Source organism: Giraffa tippelskirchi, chromosome 3, assembly GCF_054371585.1.
Source record: "Giraffa tippelskirchi isolate mGirTip1 chromosome 3, T2T-mGirTip1v1.2.pri, whole genome shotgun sequence".
NCBI classification, from domain to species: Eukaryota; Metazoa; Chordata; class Mammalia; order Artiodactyla; family Giraffidae; genus Giraffa; species Giraffa tippelskirchi.
This window is the reverse complement of record NC_137277.1, coordinates 88,469,037-88,488,863: the sequence shown is the minus strand read 5'-3', so window position 1 is coordinate 88,488,863 and position 19,827 is coordinate 88,469,037. Positions and strand designations below refer to the sequence as shown.

Genomic DNA, 19,827 nt, shown 5'->3' with positions numbered 1-19,827 from the left:
TGCTACAACAAGAAGCTAAAATTATGCTGAAAGTAGCTGTTGTTTCTTTAAGTACATCATTTCTTTTAAATTGAAAATTAGTTTCTGTAGTTTATAATGAGAAACTATATGTGAGTAGTGTTTCTAGGCAGTAGTACTTGACTTCGTGGTTAAAATCATTTTGTTTGTGCTTAGTAGACAAATTCTGTTATTTTTATCTTTCTATTAAAACATTTAATCATTATGAATTTTTTTTATTTTGATGATACCATCCTTTCCTATTCTTTGATGATTCCAAATATCTCCTGCCAGTCTATAGCTCCCTGGTGAGCTGCAGACTTATACACTTGTATACATAATGTTACATATTCCTCAAACTCAACATATATAACATTAATTCATCTTCTTCCCATCCATGCTTGCTCTCTTCCTCCATTTTCTGTTTTAGTCAATACTACTACTGCTGATATTTACCCTTTGTAGAATGAGAGACTATCATTATTTTCTACCTCGAAAGCTCTACCAAATTCTATAATTTCTGTCATTTAAATACTTCTCTAATTCAACCCATTCTTTTCATCAGGGCAACTAATTTGACATGTGCTATAGTGCTTTTGCTGTCTGCTAATAGGTATTCTTGCCTCTAGTCTTGTTTTAGTGCCTTTCTTCTAAGCAGCAGCAGTGAGTATTTTAAAATTCAAATCTAGTATTATCATTGTACTGCTTAAAATCTCATTGCCCAGTCTAAGTTCTGTAAATCAAAAACTTACAGATATGAAACAAGTAACATAGATATTAATAATAATAACAGATATTTACTAATTGCCATTGCCAATCCACTATTTTAAGCTGAACCGTCATTTCACTTAACCCCTTCAAAGTAGGAGTTATTATCCACCTACTTTAACAGATGAAAAAGCAGAGTGTTTAACTAACTTGCCTAAGATCAGAAGAGTCAGAATTTAAACCTAAACAATTTAGGCTTCATAGCTGAAATCCATTGTTAATAATGATGTCTTTGGTTTGATATAATTGAGGATTGGGGACTGTTGCAAGTATGCTTGGCCAAAGAGGGCAGTTACTATTCAGCTCCAGATAATTGTTGGCATGTAAAAATGTGGGCCCAATACTGTCAGATCTTCCTGTTTTTCAAAAGTAAGTGGAAATCTGGACTTTTACAAGAAGTGTCCAATTTTTAAATGTCAGTAACTAAAAACAAAGCAGGATAAAGGCAAACCAAACATCTCTGCAGGTTACATTCAGACAGGTAGCCTTCAGTTTACAACCTGTGGTCTTTAGCATACAGGTTACATTTCTAGCTTCATCTCTCATGGATCACTACTTATAGTCTAGTTACACTGGACAGTTTACAGTTCTCTTCCTATTGCTCACATCACACGCTGAACATACATATAGCCGTCTCTCTCTCTCACTATCCAGACCCTAAGTCCTTATTGTCTGTAACCTGGCATGTGTTAGGTACCTAGGTATTGGGGTGTTTAGAAATCCATTTAGAGCTAGCTTATAAGCACAAAGAGAGCATGGATGGACTCACATAACCATACTATAGGAATTGGAGTCCTGAGGATAATCAGAACCAGGGCTTCAGATGCTGGCAGAGTTCTTGCCATCTTGGATCTATCCTTCTAACTTTGTGGCTCTGCTTCATTCACTTTGGCCTTAGACAGTCTCTGCCATAGGCTAGGAACATGATGTCTGATATTTCCAGACTCACATCTTTACACCTTCCCTTTACCTCCAGTTTAAAAATCCCAAATAGGTACTCTGACTGGCTCAGCTTACATCAAGTTCCCACCCCAACCCATCAATACTGGTAAGAGATAGCAGGTGTGTGTATGTATGCATATGTGTGCAGGCACACTGCACACATACACAGAAACACACACAAATTTAAAATCAGGCAAGATTCTTCCTTAGGGCATGATTTTAAGGTGTCATCTGACTAACTGACGAGTTAGCTGGGCTCCAAGGAGGGAGTGTTTTCATTTGTACAGAGACCCAGTGGAAGGATGCTGAATACTTCTTTTTAAAAGATCCATCTTGCTGTAATAAACAAACAAAAAAAGATTGCAGGGGGCAGGTCATGAAGATAAACTACTGTGCAGAAAAAGTTCATAAAGGAGAAGGGCTGACTGCTGTCCTTTGAAAGGCCTGCTTCCAAAGTCAGCCCTTGACTGGTATATGCAGTCTTTGATTTCAGGAGGGTTTCCATCATCCCACTGATAGAACTGGCTCTCTATGCCTAAACTGTACAAACAGTGTAGTTTATGATGAACGTACTTGTTTTCTTCCTGGAAGGTATGTGCCAGGCTGTAGGTACCTCTGTGTGATCTGCTCCCAATAAAAATCTTGGGCAGAGCCTCTTAATGAATTGGCTGGTTTATATTTCAGACATACTGTCACAACACATTGATGGACACATCCTGTGTGACTCTGCAGGGAGAGGACTCTTGAAAGTTTCCTCTGAACTTAACCCAATATACCTTTTCCTTTTCCTTTGTATTTTTTGCTGTAATAAATCATAAGGCTATCTGCTGCATCTTGTGAGTCTTCCTAGTGAATCATCAAGCCTGGAAGTGGTCTTAGGAACCCCTGACACAACTATTTAGGCTGAAATTAATAGGTCTGGGCAAGAAATGATGGAAGCATGGTCCATGGTGTTGGAACTCACTTGAAAAATATTTAAAAAGAATTGATGGGATTTGGTGATTGTTTTACTGTGGGGAGACAGACATAGGAAAGTATCAAGGATGTCTACAAGTTTCTTAATTTAACAACTGATTAAGTGGTAGTAGCCGTTTTCTAGGGGAGAAGCATAATATAGAAGGAATAACTGAAGGGTCTGTATGGATTCAAGTTCAGATATGAGTGATTATTAGCTTTGTTATCACAAGCACATCTTTTGAAGCTTAGTTGTCCAGCTGAAACTGTTACGAAGATTGAAAAGAGACATTTGAAGAAATTTTGTAGGTTATTAAGTGTATATAAATGTTAATTATGATGGTTAAGCTACCATTTTTTTAAGTACCTAATGTGTGCCAGGCATTTTACATAGTTACCACTATTTTTGCATTATAACAGTTTTCATTGTTTTAAAATTCAGAGTACTTAAAATATTGGAATTTTTTTCTTTTCTTTTTTATTTTAAAAGTTCTGTATTATACTGTTCTTCATAAGATATTGGAAGCAGGTAAATTGTTGGTTTTAGACACTCAGACTCCAAGACCTGGTTATTAAGAACACGATATGCAGTAAGGAGGTTTGCCAAGATTACAACATTATTCTGAGGTTGAAACAGAGCACACTTCCCACTGTGCTAAAAGTATCTTATTTGTATATTATGTAGATGAATAAAGGAAATTTGATTCCATAATTTCAGGTCTATTGGGTTGCAAATATAATACCACATTTTATTGTTGAACAACAGCCAGTTACACATGCAAGGAAAGGCATGTATTTGTGAGGTTGTCTTGAGTATAAGATGTCTAGATTTCAAAGAAATAATGATCTTCTCTTTCTCTCATAGACCACTTCACCTGCATTGTGAAGGTGCTTTTTACCCTACTGTATACACAAGGTCTTGTGGCACTTTCAGTTAAATGCAATGAGGAAGATAGATCAGCCTGGAAACACACAGGAGCCCTCAAAAAGGTTAGTGTCTTGTCTGAATTTATCATTTAGTATTTTGGTGAACTCATTTAAATTTGTGGCATGAATGAATGAGATTAGGTATTTGAAAGGCAAAGTGAGTTATTAGCTGTATTTTAATTGGAAATGGAGCACCATCAGGCTAAAAAAGTTAAAAATGTTTTCCTTGCACAGTGAGGTCTTTTTTATATATCTATAAACCCTGGCGTTTCCCTCTTTATATCTGGACAGTTTTGTTTTGCTTTTGTTGCCAGCCTTAAACTTACAGAAGTTATAAAACTTACATCATCACAGTTGGCAAGTAATAAAATGCATGTTGGCTTACCTGTTTTACTTATCTGTCATCTTTTCTTCTCCTTGCCTCATCCTCAGTCACAATCCAAAGATCACTTTTGACTCACTACTTACAGATTTAAAAATCCTTCCCTTTTCTTGGGGCTTCCCCTCTGGCTCAGAGGGTAAAGAATCCACCTGCAATGCAAGAGACACAGGAGATGCAAGTTTGATCCCTGGGTTGGGAAGATCCCCTGGAGTTCAGTTCAGTTCAGTCACTCAGTCATGTCCCACTCTTTGCAACCCCATGGATTGCAGCACGCCAGGCCTCCCTGTCCATCACCAACTCCTGAAGTTTACTCAAACTCATGTCCATTGAGTTGGAGATGCCATTCAACCATCTCATCCTCTGGCATCCCCTTCTCCTCCCTCCTTCAGTCTTTCCCAGCATCAGGGTCTTTTCCAGTGAGTCAGTTCTTCACATCAGGTAGCCAAAGGATTGGAGTTTCAGCTTCAGCATCAGTCCTTCCAATGAATATTCAGGACTGATTTCCTTTAGGATGGACTGGTTGGATCTCCTTGCAGTCCAAGGGACTCTCAAGAGTCTTCTCCAACACCACAGTTCAAAAGCATCAGTTCTTCGGCACTCAGCTTTGTTTATAGTCCAACTCTCACATCCATACATGACTACTGGAAAAACCATAGCCGTGACTAGACGGACCTTTGTTGGCAAAGTAATGTCTCTGCTTTTTAATATGCTTTCTAGGTTGGTCATAACTTTTATTCCGAGGAACAGGCGTCTTTTAATTTCATGACTGCAGTCACCATCTGCAATCATTTAGGAGCCCCCAAAATAAAGTCTCTTACTGTTTCCACTGTTTCCCCATCTATTTGCCATGAAGTGATGGGACCAGATGTCATGATCTTAGTTTTCTGAATGTTGAGTTTTAAGCCAACTTTTTCACTCTCCTCTTTCACTTTCATCAAGAGGCTTTTTAGTTCTTCTTTGCTTTCTGCCATAAGGGTGGTATCATCTGCATATCTGAGGTTATTGATATTTCTCTTGGCAATCTTGATTCCAGCTTGTGCTACATCTAACCCAGCATTTCTCATGATGTACCCTGCATATAAGTTAAATAAGCAGGGTGACAATATAAAGCCTTGATGTACTCCTTTCCTGATTTGGAACCAGTCTGTTGTTCCATGTTCACTTCTAACCATTGCTTCCTGAGCTGCATACAGATTTCTCAGGAGGCAGGTCAGGTGATCTGGTATTCCCATCTCTAAGAATTTCCACAGTTTATTGTGATCCACACAGTCAAAGGCTTTGGTGTAGGCAATAAAGCAGAAGTAGATGTTTTTCTGGAACTCTCTTGCTTTTTCAATGATCCAATGGATGTTGGCAATTTGATCTCTGGCTCCTCTGCCTTTTCTAAATCCAGCTTGAATATCTAGAAGTTCATGGTTCATGTACTGTTGAAGCCTGGCTTGAGGAATTTTGAGCATTACTAGTGTGTAAGATGAATGCAATTGTTCAGTAGTTTGAGCATTCTTTGACATTGCCTTTCTTTGGGATCCCTCCTTTGGAGTTATACCTATTTAAAAACTACTTTTTCCCCATGTTTAAGAATTATGTGAACAGTTTAGAAAAATTGTGCAAGTTTAGTTAAATGTAAGTGTTTTCAATGGCTTGAAGACAAATGAGATGTGTACTGTTGAACCAAAAAACTGAGTGAGTAGTTTGACTTAGACACAGGTGAAATAAGAAAAATGCATGCTCAGTTGCTAACTTGTGTCTCACTGTTGCGACCTACTTGCTTGTTTATTTGGGAGCGTTGGCAGGAAAAAATAATAAGTGTAGTGAAAATTGAAACTTTTCTTTGGTCTGTAGACTCTTTTTTAAAAAAAAGTATTTTTAATTGGTTTATAGACTCTTAGAGAAGTTTTAAATCTCATTGAAAAATTTCTGTTAAAATCATATCTACTTGTATTAAAGAAGAGAAAACCAGTTATAGATACATGAAATGTATTCAGTATAACCTTTGCTTTTATCACTAGTCTTCCCAAATCATGATGTGTCCAGAAATTTACTGTAGTATCATCATGAAGTTTGTTATGTCCTAATTTAGAAATACTGGTTGTTGGACACTGAACCTGAGTACTAGGCTAAGCCTCTGCCATTGAATAGAAATACTACTTTTTTGTTCAAGACATAAAAACTCTCAGAACCTCAACCTTCTCATAGATAAATGAGAAGTTTAGAACATATGATATATAAGGGCCCCTCTATTTCTAAAATTCCCTTTAAAAATCCTAAATAACAAAATGAGTTTTTGTCTTTCTTGTCCTTCAGTGGTTTTTCCTTCTTGCTTCTAGTTGATTCTTGGATAATTTTGCCTCCTGCAATTCTTTCTTTCTTCTAAAGATTTTTGTTTCCCTAAATGTACTCTAATCTGATATTTTGGATTATTTTTATTCAAATCAGATATAACAGGTTTCTGTGCTGTGCCATTGTTTAAATGTTTTTTTCAGTAAGTTTTCTAATCATGGAAAAGTATAAATTTAAAACATTTTCTGGTATGATTTGATTTGAAATCTGTTTATCTGACTCTTCTCCAAAATGAGACCTACTGACAGAAAATTAGACAATTGTAACTCTATAATGGAAGGAACATGAAGTAATTTAGGTAACTGTTCCGTCAGTTTTCTTTCTCAATTTGATCATTGTTAGCTGTTTTTAGAAATGCTAGAATGCTTAATAAAACATTTAATATGGATCAGATTCTTATTAGAACATAAATTAGCAATTTATAGCCATATAAATTGCTTTAGTGAATGAAAACAAAAAATGGCAATATTCCGTAGGTTGGTTTGCCACATTATTGGCTTTTTCTACCATAGATCTAAGCATTTAGATATACAGGATTGTAAATTGTAGCAGCAATAATATTTATGAATAATGAGATATCACTATGATTTCTGTAATTATTTTGTATTGTTCATTCCTCCGTTTAAAAATTTACTTCTTTCTTTAGCTCTTCTTTCCTCTTATAGTCTCTTCCTTCTTTTCTTTCTTCATCGAATCTCACTTAACTCATTTCATCCTTGTAATTTCTTATCCTCAGGTATGATAATTCCAATGAAAAACAGACCTAATCTGGTAAATAAAATACATAGCTACTGTGTGTTTTTCAGAGATTTTAGAGTTAATTTGATAATGAGGTTTAGTTGGGGGAAAAAAATCATTATTACAATCAGTATAAATTGTGTTGTTTTGGTTAGTGGAATTTCTGTTAAGAGTATTTATACCAGGATTTCTTAGTCTGGGCTTCTTTCCCTTTCATTTGCATTTGGATTTAGGACCATAGCATCTAGCATATATTCAAAGGGCCTGTCACCCCCAAAAGTTAAGCACTATAATTTAGACAAAGCATCTACCCAGCAAAGCATCTGTTGCATCTCTCAACCCTTAAATTCTTTTCTTTATTTAATTCACATATGTTTGCCACTTCTCCCACAGGATTCTTCTGATCGGGATTCTTCTGATCATGATCCTAGGTCTTTCATCCATGGTCTCAGAAATCCTCTGCTTAAGCTTTACTTCTTCTTAAAAAATTAAAGCTTTATTTGTTAAAGCTTATCTTCTTAGCTTTACCAAAGAGCCTACTCTTTGCTTTATTCAGATATTGCTGATGTAAAATATGATTTCCTAAGACTTCTTATGCATGAAATAAAGTTATTTTCTTACCTAATACTCTTCTGGTGAGAGAGTTATCAATACAAAACAGTGACAACTACATTATATTTGACTTTCTGATCTGATATAGTATTTCTTGTTTGTAAAAAAAAAAATACTTAAAATGATTTTGATAATAATTTAAAAGCTAATCATCGCTCAGTAACTTGCTTGGGTGATATGAGTATCATTGGAGGTGAATATTTTCCCCCTAAGTAGGAAAGTATTTTACTTGAAATACGTTTCTGTTGTTAGGCTCTATAAATCTTTTACTCAAAGGAGTATGTTTTGAATTAGACTTTTAGACTGTCTTGTATATATTTACAACATTAAATATGTCACATTGATTAACAAAACACAAAATTGTGATAATATTTTCTTTTGAGTTGCTTATTCAAGAGCTACTCTTATTAAATCAATTCTAAAAACATAATATAACATGTTGCTGTTTTGATAGCCAGTGGGATATGGATTCTTGCAAATTATATGTAAACTACAAATCACATATTTGGCAAATGATCAATAATCCCATTGATTAATTAGGCAAGGGTGAAGTGGGTCACATGATATCAGGATAGCAGTTGCTGTATCAGAGACTTTTATAGTTTATCAAGACATGATAATACTACATGGCTGCAATATGGCAGAAAGCAGAGGGGTAATTAAAGATAACGCAAATAATTGATTATTAAAAGAGAGACATCCAGTCAAGTTCCAAGGTCAAAAACTCCACTACCAAAATAAATCCTATCAGTTAACCAGCAAGTGTTTTATTACTCAGGTTTTTGTTATGTAAAAGGAGACATAGAAAATATAAAGCATAGTTTCTGACATTTTGGAATTTACAACCTAGTTGAAGAGAGCACAGTAACATGTGAGAAAGGTTGTATCATCAAATGATAAATTCTGTGGTCCTAACAGCACCTTAAAAATTCAGGATAAACTTATATCCCACAGTGCTTGCTCAGTTCTTATATTTTACTATTTTAAAAATGTAGTTAATGAACAGAATAAACAACATCACAACCAAGTTATTACTTTTATTGTAATTTATAATTTACAGTAATTTGCAACAACTTTTAATACTTCAGTAAATGTAAAAAGTACATTTCTTTATGTGAAAAGCATTATTGAAATAAATTAATAGCCATTATTTTTCCTTTCTTATAAAAAGTATAGTCGTTAAACTTATTTAATTTGTTAATGTTATCTGTAATTTTGTAATAAACATATGATCCTGTTTATTTTTATATTAAATTGTTTTAACAAGTTCTATTCGAGGAATTTGAGAGTTATAAAAGAAAAAAATTGGGAGTCCATATTATATTTCGTGCATATATGATTTGTATCATTATAACGATTGTATATATACTTCTGTTAGCTTTTTTCATATCCCACCATAAACACTTTTTTATGTAGCTCAAATTTATTATGTTTGCTGCCTATAAAATATTCTGATATGTCATAATTTAGGTAACTGCTTCCTTTTGTTGGTCATTTCTAATTTTACACTGTTATAATGCTTTGGTGATTGTCACGGGCATGAAGTTATTTTTTTCTTTTGAGATTATTTCCTTAGGAAAGAATTTCCAGAGGTGAGAATTACTGGATCAAAAGATATGACTTAGATATGTTCATTTACACATACATTATGTAACTTTTATTCCAAAGAAGTATTGGAATAGCTTTTATCCCCTACCTGATTTCATTGTGAATCCAGAGGTGTGCTGTTATGCACAGATTTTGAGAAAGTGAACTTTACACGCTTGAGAATTAATATAGTCATGATTATACTCATTAAAAAGTATTCTTTCCAATGTAAATGTTTTTGTAATTTTCAAAACTAATGAAATTACTTTTTATTTTTTCCAGAATACTTGTGATGCAGAAAAGTCTTATGAAGTGTTATTGAGCTTTGTGATAAGTGAACTGTCTAAAGGAAAGTTATACCATGAAGAAGGAACTCAGGAGTGTGCAACGGTATGCTCTCTCTAAGACCAGATGTAGTGGTTATTTAAAAATTTAGATTTTCTTGACATTATGAACATGACTTTTTAAGCTATGTCTATTACATTAATAGAATGAATTGTTCTTTTTTTCTTTTTTTAACTTTAGATTATCCCTATTGCTTGGTCTCATGAATCCATGGAAAAATACTTACAGGACTTCTGCTTACCTTTTCTCAGAATCACCAGCCTTCTTCAGCACCACATTTTTGGGGAAGATTTACCTAGCTGCCAGGTATAAGTTTGGGTAGAGAGTAGGGAACATTTTTTTTAAACAATTAACTAATTTTTAAAAATATACTGATACAGTATTATGCTTATATCTGTATCCAGAACTGCTATACAAAGATGAAGGTGAAAGCATTAGGTCACTCAGTCATGTCTGACTCTTTGTGACCCTGTGAACTGTAGCTTGCCAGGCTCCTCTGTCCATGGAATTCTCCAATCAAGAATACTGTAGTGGATAACCATTCTCTTCTCCAGGGGATCTTCCCCACTCAGGGATCAAACTCGGGTCTCTTGCATTGCAGGCAGATTCTTTACTGTCTGAGCCACCAGGGAAACCCCCCATACAAGAATATGTTACTCCAACTCAAAGGAGTAAATATTTAGAATATTTACTATTATTGTTACTTTTTTATTTGTTAGTATCCACCCATTTTTATGGTAATATTACTAATATTTTATGTTAGAGGAGTTTTTTATTAGATCTGTGATAATGAATCCCTAGTACTTGAACAAAAAATAGTATTCATATTGATGTATTTTTCATATTGATATATTTATCACTAGTCATCACTGGCCTTTAATAGCCTTTTTAAAGGGTATTATGTTGACCAGCAAGCTGGTTGTTTAAAAATCTGATGGCATTTATGTAATTTTAGAATTTAAAAGCATTCAATTGGTAGCCAACTAAAACTTGAATGAATGATCACTGATTTAATCTATTTTGTAAAACTGGGTCAGTGTGAGTAGGCAAGAAAGTGGAAAAGAAAGTAGGAAACCAGAAGGTAAGTAAATCAAACTGTGTTTATAGGATTATGACCCTGTCATTATTTATCATTCATTTTCAGGGAATTTTCTGTGAGAGTTAAGTCACTTATCATATTTATGGTCTTTGAAGCCTGCATGCAGTATATCAGAATTAAGCCGTTGATTATTCCTTCTCTCTTAAATAATTGACCATTGTATTAAATAGTTTGGATTCATTGTTTTTTATCAATAGAGCAGGAAGATGTAACAGTTATATATGCATGAAACAACAGAACACCAAATTACATAAAAATTGACAGAATTGAAAGAAGAAGTAGACAATCCACAATTATAGCTGCAAATTTCATTGTTCTCTCTTAGTAATCAATAATAAATAGACAGAAAATCAAGTGGGATAAATGAGACTTGAACCATTCAGTTATATCATTCAACTTGATATAACTGACATCTATAGGATACTTCACCAGACAGTAATAACAGAATGCATATTTTTAAAAATGCACATGGCCCATTCACTAGAATATACCATATGCCAAGCCATAAAGCAATTTAAAAGAATTTAAAAGAATTGAAATCACAAAACAATTTTCTTACCACACAGAATTAAATTAGAAAATCAATAACAGAAAGAGATATACAAATCCCCAAGTATGTGAGAATTAAGTAGCATACTTCTAAATAAGTATCAAAGTAGAAATCACATGGAAACCAGAGGACATTTAGACTGAGTGAAATGAAAACACAGCATAGCAAAATTGTGAAATGCCACTAAAATATTTCTTGGAGAGATACAGCTTCAAATGCTTATATTTGAAAAGAAGAAAGGTCTAAAATCATTTATCTAAATTTTTACTTTATGAAAAAAGAAATAGAGCAAATAAAATCGAAAGCAAGTTAAAAAAATTACAAAAATCAGAGCAGAAATCAATGACATAGTAGTGAAACAGTACAGAAAATCAATGAGTTCAGACAAGATGGGGCGCGTTCAGGGTGATCAATGAGTTCAAAATCTGTTTCTTTGCAAAGATCAATAAGATGGATACACATAAATGTCAGGAACTCAGCTAAGCCGGGAGAGAGCTGAATTGCTAGGTACTGGACTGGCTGATTAAAGCTGCAAGCCACAGATGAAAGAGTTAAGCCTTGAAATCATTTACCATGATAGTATAAGCAAGAGGCTAAAACCAGGGAAAATGCTGATTTCTCATCTCATCACCTTCATAGAATGAAAGGGTGTACCAGTTGAGGCTCAAATGGATCAGCACAGATGTAAAGGAGTCTCAAACAGAAGGCTCTTTCAGTGTTATGAACTCTGAGGTGGAGAGAGGGTGAGGGGATCAGGACAGGAGTGGAAAAGTGCTGGGTACCTAGTCAGAGTGGGGAAAGTTTCTTCAGGGTTTCACCTTTTTCCCTTCATAAGATGGCCTTGGCAGAAATGTCAAAGTGACCCGTGCCCCAGGCCTCAGATAAAGAAGCCTAGGAATAAAGGCACCAGGGCGAGGAATATAACTGTGTGAAAGAGCATGACTGACCAGGGGGCCTGAGACCATGACTGCAAATCCCTTCAGAGGCTGCAGAGCACTATTTACTATTGTGAATTCCATGTTTTCACTATTCTTCTTGATCCACACTGACAGTCTATCTCTTTTTAACCAAAAGTCACTGTCCTTTTGCTCCATATTAACATTTGACTTCCTAGTGTAGCTAAATTTTATAGACTATCAGATAGTCTATAGATAACTGACAGTGCTATTTTTAAAATATGTGAATGTATAAATGAGGCAGATGCTATGGTAGTTAGGAGTTAAATTTCAAAGAGAAATATTATGGAAATATTGGATATAACAGCTTGGAGCCTTTTTTTTTTCTTTGCTCCTCTTACTCCCTTCACTTTATTTAGTTGAATCAGTTAAGAAAGTTTTCATACTATCCAGAAGTAATTGATGAGAATGACACTTAAAGTATCTGTAGTGGGAAAAGTTCATGAGAAATGTCTTGAGAATTTTCTGTTTTATATCTAAAAGGAAGAAGAAGAATTTTCAGTTCTTTCCAGCTGCCTGGGACTTCTGCCAACATTTTACCAAACAGAACATCCATTCATCAGTGCCTCCTGTCTGGATTGGCCAGTTCCAGCATTTGATATTATATCTCAGTGGTGTTTTGAGATAAATTCATTTACTGAAAGACATGCTGAACAAGGAAGGGTATGTAAAAAGAGTAACACTCACTTGCTATAGTGGTGATATACTAATAGATAAGAGAATACTTAATTCATACTTCCTAATGGTCTAGGGAACCCAGGATGGTCAAAGACATTTAGTTTTTAATTCAGTAAAACTGTTAAGATGTCCCTTGATGGAGGATAGTACACAGTTTCCTTACGACAGTATTAAAACCACAGAAGAATCCAGAATATCAGGGAAACAAAAATTAAAGACCAAAATCTTAGGTCTAATTGTGAGAGATTGGGTGCCCTGGTTCCCAAATCTGTGCATTCCATCTATAAGGGAGCAATCACCCTTATGTACTGGTGTTTGTTTAGCTCATATACCTCATTCTGTAGGAGCATATATCTCATTCTACAGGTGTTTTCTTCTAGTTGGTACCATCTAAAAATTCATCAGCAAAGTAATTGATTGTTTAAAAGACCAATGAGCTTTTCAGATGATTGACTACCAGTTAAGATCAATTAATTCATACACATCCACCCCTTGCCTTACATCTTTCTGTATGAAGAAAATTCTTTTGACTAGAGACCATGTGGTGTATGGTGCTGGGCAATTTACAACCTAATCTAGGTAAGTATCAAGGTCAGTGAGGACAAATTGCTGTTCTTTCCACTGATGGAAGTGTTCCATATTTAATCAACTCATTACAGAATGTGCAGTCTTTGGAATCAAGAGTTGGGCACTGAGTATGGCAAATAGCATATTGTGAGCACATATATTGTCCTTATCCTTGCTTCCATGGCCACTTTATCCATGAACTTACTGATAAACACCAAGCTGGATACTTCGTTATTGCCTTGATTAAGATGTACTGTGGCTGTCAGTACTGTGAGAAGATCACCAGGTGAATTGCCAACCTCTATACAGTTTCTTAAAATATAGATTCATACTACATTTTATCTGTTTTAAGTGTTAAGGAAGTAGCATTTAGAAAAAACATAAATGCTATTTCCAGTATTTTTATATAACTACAAAAAAATGAACAAAATACCCTATAGGGAAATTCAACTGATTTGTTATTTTTTTTCATACTTCCTGACAGAATTTATGAAAAGAATTGTAGCCCCAGCACTGACAGATATAAAAACTCTTAACAGCTTGAGATGTAAGATTTTCAATCTTCTAGAAAGGGAACTCCAGATTATAAAGTATTGAAATAGAAATGTAAATTATAACCATGATCTTCCCAAAAAGAAAAAGCCAATGAATTGTTTGATCAAACTCGGATCTCCTGCATTGCAGGCGGATTCTTTACCATCTGAGCCACCAAGTGTCCTTTTGCAAGAAAGGTCCAAAACTTAGTTTTGAAAACTGTGTAACTGTTTAGAATTATGCATCAAGAATATTTTAAAACAAATACATCTGCATATATTTTCCTTGCATGCTTAGTTATATTTCATATTTTTCTTTTAAAGTAATAAATTTAAATGTTCTAGGGTGCTTAATCTAAAATTTACATCATGTAGTAATTGAAAAAGCATGAAAGTGTTAGTTGCTCAGTAATGTGTGACTCTTTGCAACCCATGGACTGTAGCCTGCCAGGCTCCTCTGTCCATGGGATTCTCCAGGCAAGAATACTGGAGTAGGTAGCCATTCCCTTCTCTTCTCCAGGTGATCTTTCCGACCCAGGGATCAAACCCATGTCTCTTTCTGTCTCCTGCATTGGCAGGCGGGTTCTTTACCACTAGTGCCACAAAGGGACTTAAATTAAAATAGGATATATTAAAGTAGAGAATGGTAATTGTTGAAGGACTACTTTAGTCTTTTGTAAAATGGAAATGGCAAGAGTATTAATAAAAAAAAAAAGCCACATTCTTAGAGACAGATTTTCTTTAAAAAAAAAAAAGAAAACAGCCTTTAGAAAACAAATATTTTGTATAAGTAACTTAAATACATAGGACTAATGAATATTTTTGAATAATGTTTTAGGCATTGCTTATCCAAGAGTCAAAATGGAAATTGCCACACCTTCTACAGTTGCCTGAAAATTATAACACCATTTTCCAGTACTACCACAGAAAAACCTGTAGTGTCTGCACCAAGGTTCCTAAAGACCCTGCCGTTTGCCTTGTTTGTGGTACTTTTGTATGCCTGAAAGGACTTTGCTGCAAGCAACAAAGTTACTGTGAATGTGTATTGGTAAGCAAGAGTAAATAGTATAAAATTTATGGAAACTCAAATCTCATATCACGTGGAAATGTGGTGTGTGTTACATACAATGCAGTGTGTATTACATACAAAAATATGGTCAAACCAACTCAAATTTAACTACTCTTTGAGTTAAATACATGATACATATAAGGATCTTGTTTTTGTTGTGGTTTTATACCCTGTAGAAGGGTAAAAACAAAACAACAACAACAAAAAAACCCACCTAAGGATTTTTATGAGTAAAACCTTTCATAAGTGCAGCTTCAGTTCCTCTCCCTGCTCCCCTCTCCTGCCCTTTAATGGAATATATGTTTAGATGTTATGCTGTGGAACAACAGTTAGATATGCTGTTAAGATACTAGCCTCTGAATTAGATTTAGGTTAGCTCTTAATTGATTTCCTAGATAATCCTTATCCAAATTCTTCCTAATGTATTGTTAATAAAGGGTTAAGAATGAGACTATAAGTTTAACTTAGATGAAATCTGATTTTAAAAAATTTAAATATTTCTGTATTATTTAGAAGACAGTTAAGTCATTATTCATTTTCTTTTCTTGTGAAGTCCATTTGATTATGAAGTTCATTCACATTTTTTTATTTTTTAGCATTCTCAGAACTGTGGTGCTGGAACAGGGATTTTCCTTTTGATCAATGCATCAGTGATTATCATCATTCGAGGCCACCGCTTCTGCCTCTGGGGTTCTGTGTATTTGGATGCTCATGGAGAGGAAGACCGAGATCTTAGGTTAGATGTTCATGGATATATCCTTGTGTTTTATTCAACTTTGGCCAGTAAGAATAATGTGCCATTCCTGGCTTTGTAATTGTGTTGATAATAATAATTACTCTTTATATTAAGAAATTCTGACAGTCATTAATTTAGAGTTGTTTCTATTTGGGAGGATATTTTCCCCATTATGATGTTAAGGAAATATGAAATAAATCAATTTCCTATGTGAGATTTTTGCCATAGAGAATCTATTTTTTAAAACATGTGTGAAAGCTTCATTGTATTATATTATTTTAATGTTTTTTTTTTCTTTTCATTCTAGGCGAGGCAAGCCTCTCTACATTTGTAAAGAAAGATACAAAGTTCTTGAACAACAGTGGATTTCTCATACTTTTGATCACATCAATAAAAGATGGGGTCCACATTACAATGGGCTGTGACTTACCACCATGGCATTGCATTATATCATTTTCATTAAGAATTTATCAACAATAAGCTTTAACTTAATTTGGGGGATTAACGCTTTTGCTGAGGGAAAAAAAGAAAACATACATTATAAAGCCTTTCCAAAATTAGGTGCTTGGTAATCACATTAACGGTATAATAATTTTTTTTTTAAGTATCTGGAGAGCATAACAAGTAACGAGTTAAACCATTCTTTAGTGGTCCTTTTTTTGTTTAAGTCCACGATTAATAAGAAGCACAACTTGTTGACAAAATCATTTTAAAATGATTCTCCCAACAGTGCATATCTGCTTTTCATTGATATTTAGAGTGGATGTGATTTATTTAAAGTTTTACTGCTTCTTTATATCTGTGTGTTTTAATTTGCATCTGCTAAACATAATGCATCCTTTCCCTCTGCCATTCTTGTGTTGATTTGAGATTTTTGCTGTATGTAATTAGAAAAAAATGTAAAACATGATTTATGTGAAATATTGTATAGTAAAAGTTGGTCTAATAGTAGAACTTTACAATTTTTTCTTATTGTGAGGAATCTGTTAAAAGGTTAAGGCTTTGCTGAAAACTTAATTCATTCTCAGGAATTTCATAAATATTCTCCCCAGGTAAATAATTGAAATAGTTGTAAAATAAGTAGATAGCTGCTGTTAATATAATACAGTACATTTAGGGGGGCATTTGTGTGGTTGGGGGAGTCCCTAAAAATCAAAGTTTGCCATTTCACTTGGATAAATTACTTGAGGTAATAGCAAATAGATTTTATTATAAAATCAGAAGTTTTAAGAACATATACATGGCAGATTTTGATTCTGTGCATGCCCACCTTTTATTACTAACCAAGTTTTTATTTAAATGATTGGATTGGAAAAGAGCTCTGACTTCCCCACAAATGGAGCATAGTTTTGGAACTTTCCTTATCAGCTCAAGAGGTTCATCTGTATTGTATTTGTGCAGTGTAATCATTGTTATTTCTGCTTGGTTCCCTAAAAGGGAAAAAAAAAGGCTCAGTGGTGATGATCCTCAAGAGTGAGCTGCACACCTGTGTTCTTGTTTGAAGCTGCTGTGAAAAGCAGTTTATGTTTGTAGGATTTTTAAGTCAGTAAGAATGGAAATGATTGAGCTAAAACCCACTCTGTACTTACAGAAGGAAGATTACAGAAAAGCATGTTATATATTGCTGCCACAATTTTTCTTCCAAATGATTCAATAATTTGATGATTATTTAATATGTATAGTACTATCAAGCAATTCCTGGTACTTTGGACTTCCATGGCTTGTTGTATAAAATTACATTTTTACGTGTAAAAATAAACTAAAAAACATCTAATGGTAAAATAAAATCACAGATCTGTGTTCTAAAAATTGTTGAATGACATGATATTACAGGATATAAAAATGGACTTTAAATGATGGCCTTCCATTAAAATAGAACAGAACAGTAAATGTTCAAGTATGTTAAAAAAAATCAAAAGATTACCTATGTACCTACAATAAAACACATGGAAATAGCTTGCTATTTTTATATACATTTCCAAAATATTAAGATAACTTTCTGAAAGACTAGAATGATTCTGTTTAATTAAGTAGCTGTCCTTTCCAACACATTGCTACTTTTTAAAATACTGTATCATAAGTTCAGCCTGTCATATTTTTTGCATTGGTCATTATGGATACCAGACCATTTGTAAGTGTGATTGAAGAACAAATGCTAATTTACATCTCTAGTAAATACTGTTACAGGATTCATGAACTTGGATAATTCTACAGTTTGAAACTCTGATGCTATATATACATGGTATAATGTATTCAGACTTTGATTACTACATATTTAAAATGGAATGTTTTATGGTTGTGCATATGGATGTGAAGTGAAAATATTAGCCTTAACATTAAAATTTGGGTATTTGATAGTGTTTATTTTGATATTGGTGAATTAGTCACCAGTAAAATTTTAAAAAGCACTTGGTTGAAAATTGTACTTGAATTACATACATGCATGCTGCTAAACTAGAACTTTAATTTTTCCCCCATAACTTTTATAAGTCCCATTTATAAACCCACTTTTAAAAATAACAGGTCCAAATTAGAGTGATGTGTGTATATTATTCAAGAAAATGTCCTGGTGTGATATCTTGTATGAATGATCATTTAAATACAGTACATTACTGTAGAAGCTAAATCAATCTTTATAATTAAGCAGAAATTACAAAACTAGGAATAATCAACATTGTAAGATATGTTAATAAAAACCTACTGTAACTTGGTTTGTGAAAGGTCCTTAACATGCTTATTCTTACATGTTTTTATTTTTTCAAAAATATTGACAATAACATATGTAAGTGAGCATAAATGAAAAGATCAAAGCATAACATAACTAATAGTTGCTATAAGGTGGAGTTAATATAAAGGATTTGCTTTTCCATTAACCTTTTATTTACAGAGCTAGTTCCTGTTCCTTCTTTGTCTCATAACTAATATAAAGCGTTTGCTAGGTGCTGTGTGTGTTTTTAGAAGCAGGAAATGGGTGAAAGGAGAGGAAATGGATTTTTGGAGAAGGAAATGGATATGCAGATCTGAAGAACACTGCTGTGGTCCCTATTGCTCCCTGAAAATTCCCAACTAGACTATAGGAATCTAAAGTGCTTTAGTTCAGTTCAGTTGCTCACTCATGTCCAACTCTTTGCGATCCCATGGACTGCAACATGCCAGGGCTTCCTGTCTATCACCAACTCCTGGAGTTTACTCAAACTCATGTCCTTGAGTCAGTGATGCCATCCAACCATCTCATCCTCTGTCGTCCCCTTCTCCTCCTGCCTTCAATCTTGCCCAGCATCAGGATCTTTTCAAATGAGTCAGTTCTTTGCATCAGGTAGCCAAAGGATTGGAGTTTCAGCTTCAGCGTCAGTCCTTCCAATGAATACTCAGGACATATCTCCTTTAGGATGGACTGATTGGATCTCCTTGTGGTCCAAGGGACTCTCAAGAGCCTTCTCCAACACCACAGTTCAAAAGCATCAGTTCTTCGGCACTCAGCTTTCTTTATAGTCCAACTCTCACATCCATACATGACTACTAGAAAAACCATAGCTTTGACTAGACGGACCTTTGTTGGCAAAGTAATGTCTCTGCTTTTTAATATGCTTTCTAGGTTGGTCATAGCTTTTCTTCCAAGGAGTAAGCGTCTTAATTTCATGACTGCAATCACCATCTGCAGTCATTTTGGAGCCCCCAAAAATAGTCTCTCACTGTTTCCACTGTTTCCCCATCTATTTGCCATGAAGTGATGGGAGCAGATGCCATGATCTTAGTTTTCTGAATGTTGAGTTTTAAACCAACTTTTTCCCTCTCCTCTTTCACTTTCATCAAGAGGCTTTTTAGTTCTTCTTCACTTTCTGCCGTAAGGGTGGTGTCATCTGCGTTTTTGAGGTTATTGATATTTCTCCCGGCAATCTTGAGTCCAGCTTGTGCTTCATCCAGTACAGGATTTCTTATGATGTACTCTGCAGATAAGTTAAATAAGCAGGGTGACAATATACACCCTTGATGTTCTCCTTTCCCAATTTGAAACCAATCTGTTGTTCCATGTCTAGTTCTAACTGT

General features: G+C 34.4%; 1 protein-coding gene across 11 annotated transcripts in view; it reads left to right on the top strand.

The window, feature by feature from the left end:
* Positions 1-18,500, top strand: part of UBR3 (ubiquitin protein ligase E3 component n-recognin 3) — a 202,586-nt gene extending 184,086 nt beyond the window's left edge. For 7 of the 11 annotated variants that reach the window (XM_081577894.1, XM_081577893.1, XM_081577892.1 and 4 more), the window contains 7 exons: positions 3,527-3,651; positions 9,530-9,637; positions 9,773-9,898; positions 12,681-12,860; positions 14,814-15,023; positions 15,641-15,780; positions 16,088-18,500. In XM_081577894.1, coding sequence (XP_081434020.1) covers positions 3,527-3,651; positions 9,530-9,637; positions 9,773-9,898; positions 12,681-12,860; positions 14,814-15,023; positions 15,641-15,780; positions 16,088-16,205 — 1,007 coding nt within the window. In that variant the 3' untranslated portion in view covers positions 16,206-18,500. The remainder of the gene's footprint in view (positions 1-3,526; positions 3,652-9,529; positions 9,638-9,772; positions 9,899-12,680; positions 12,861-14,813; positions 15,024-15,640; positions 15,781-16,087) is intronic. The other 4 variants (XR_014079020.1, XR_014079019.1, XR_014079018.1 and 1 more) reach the window with 1 other exon arrangement.
* The last annotated feature ends 1,327 nt before the right edge of the window (positions 18,501-19,827 follow it).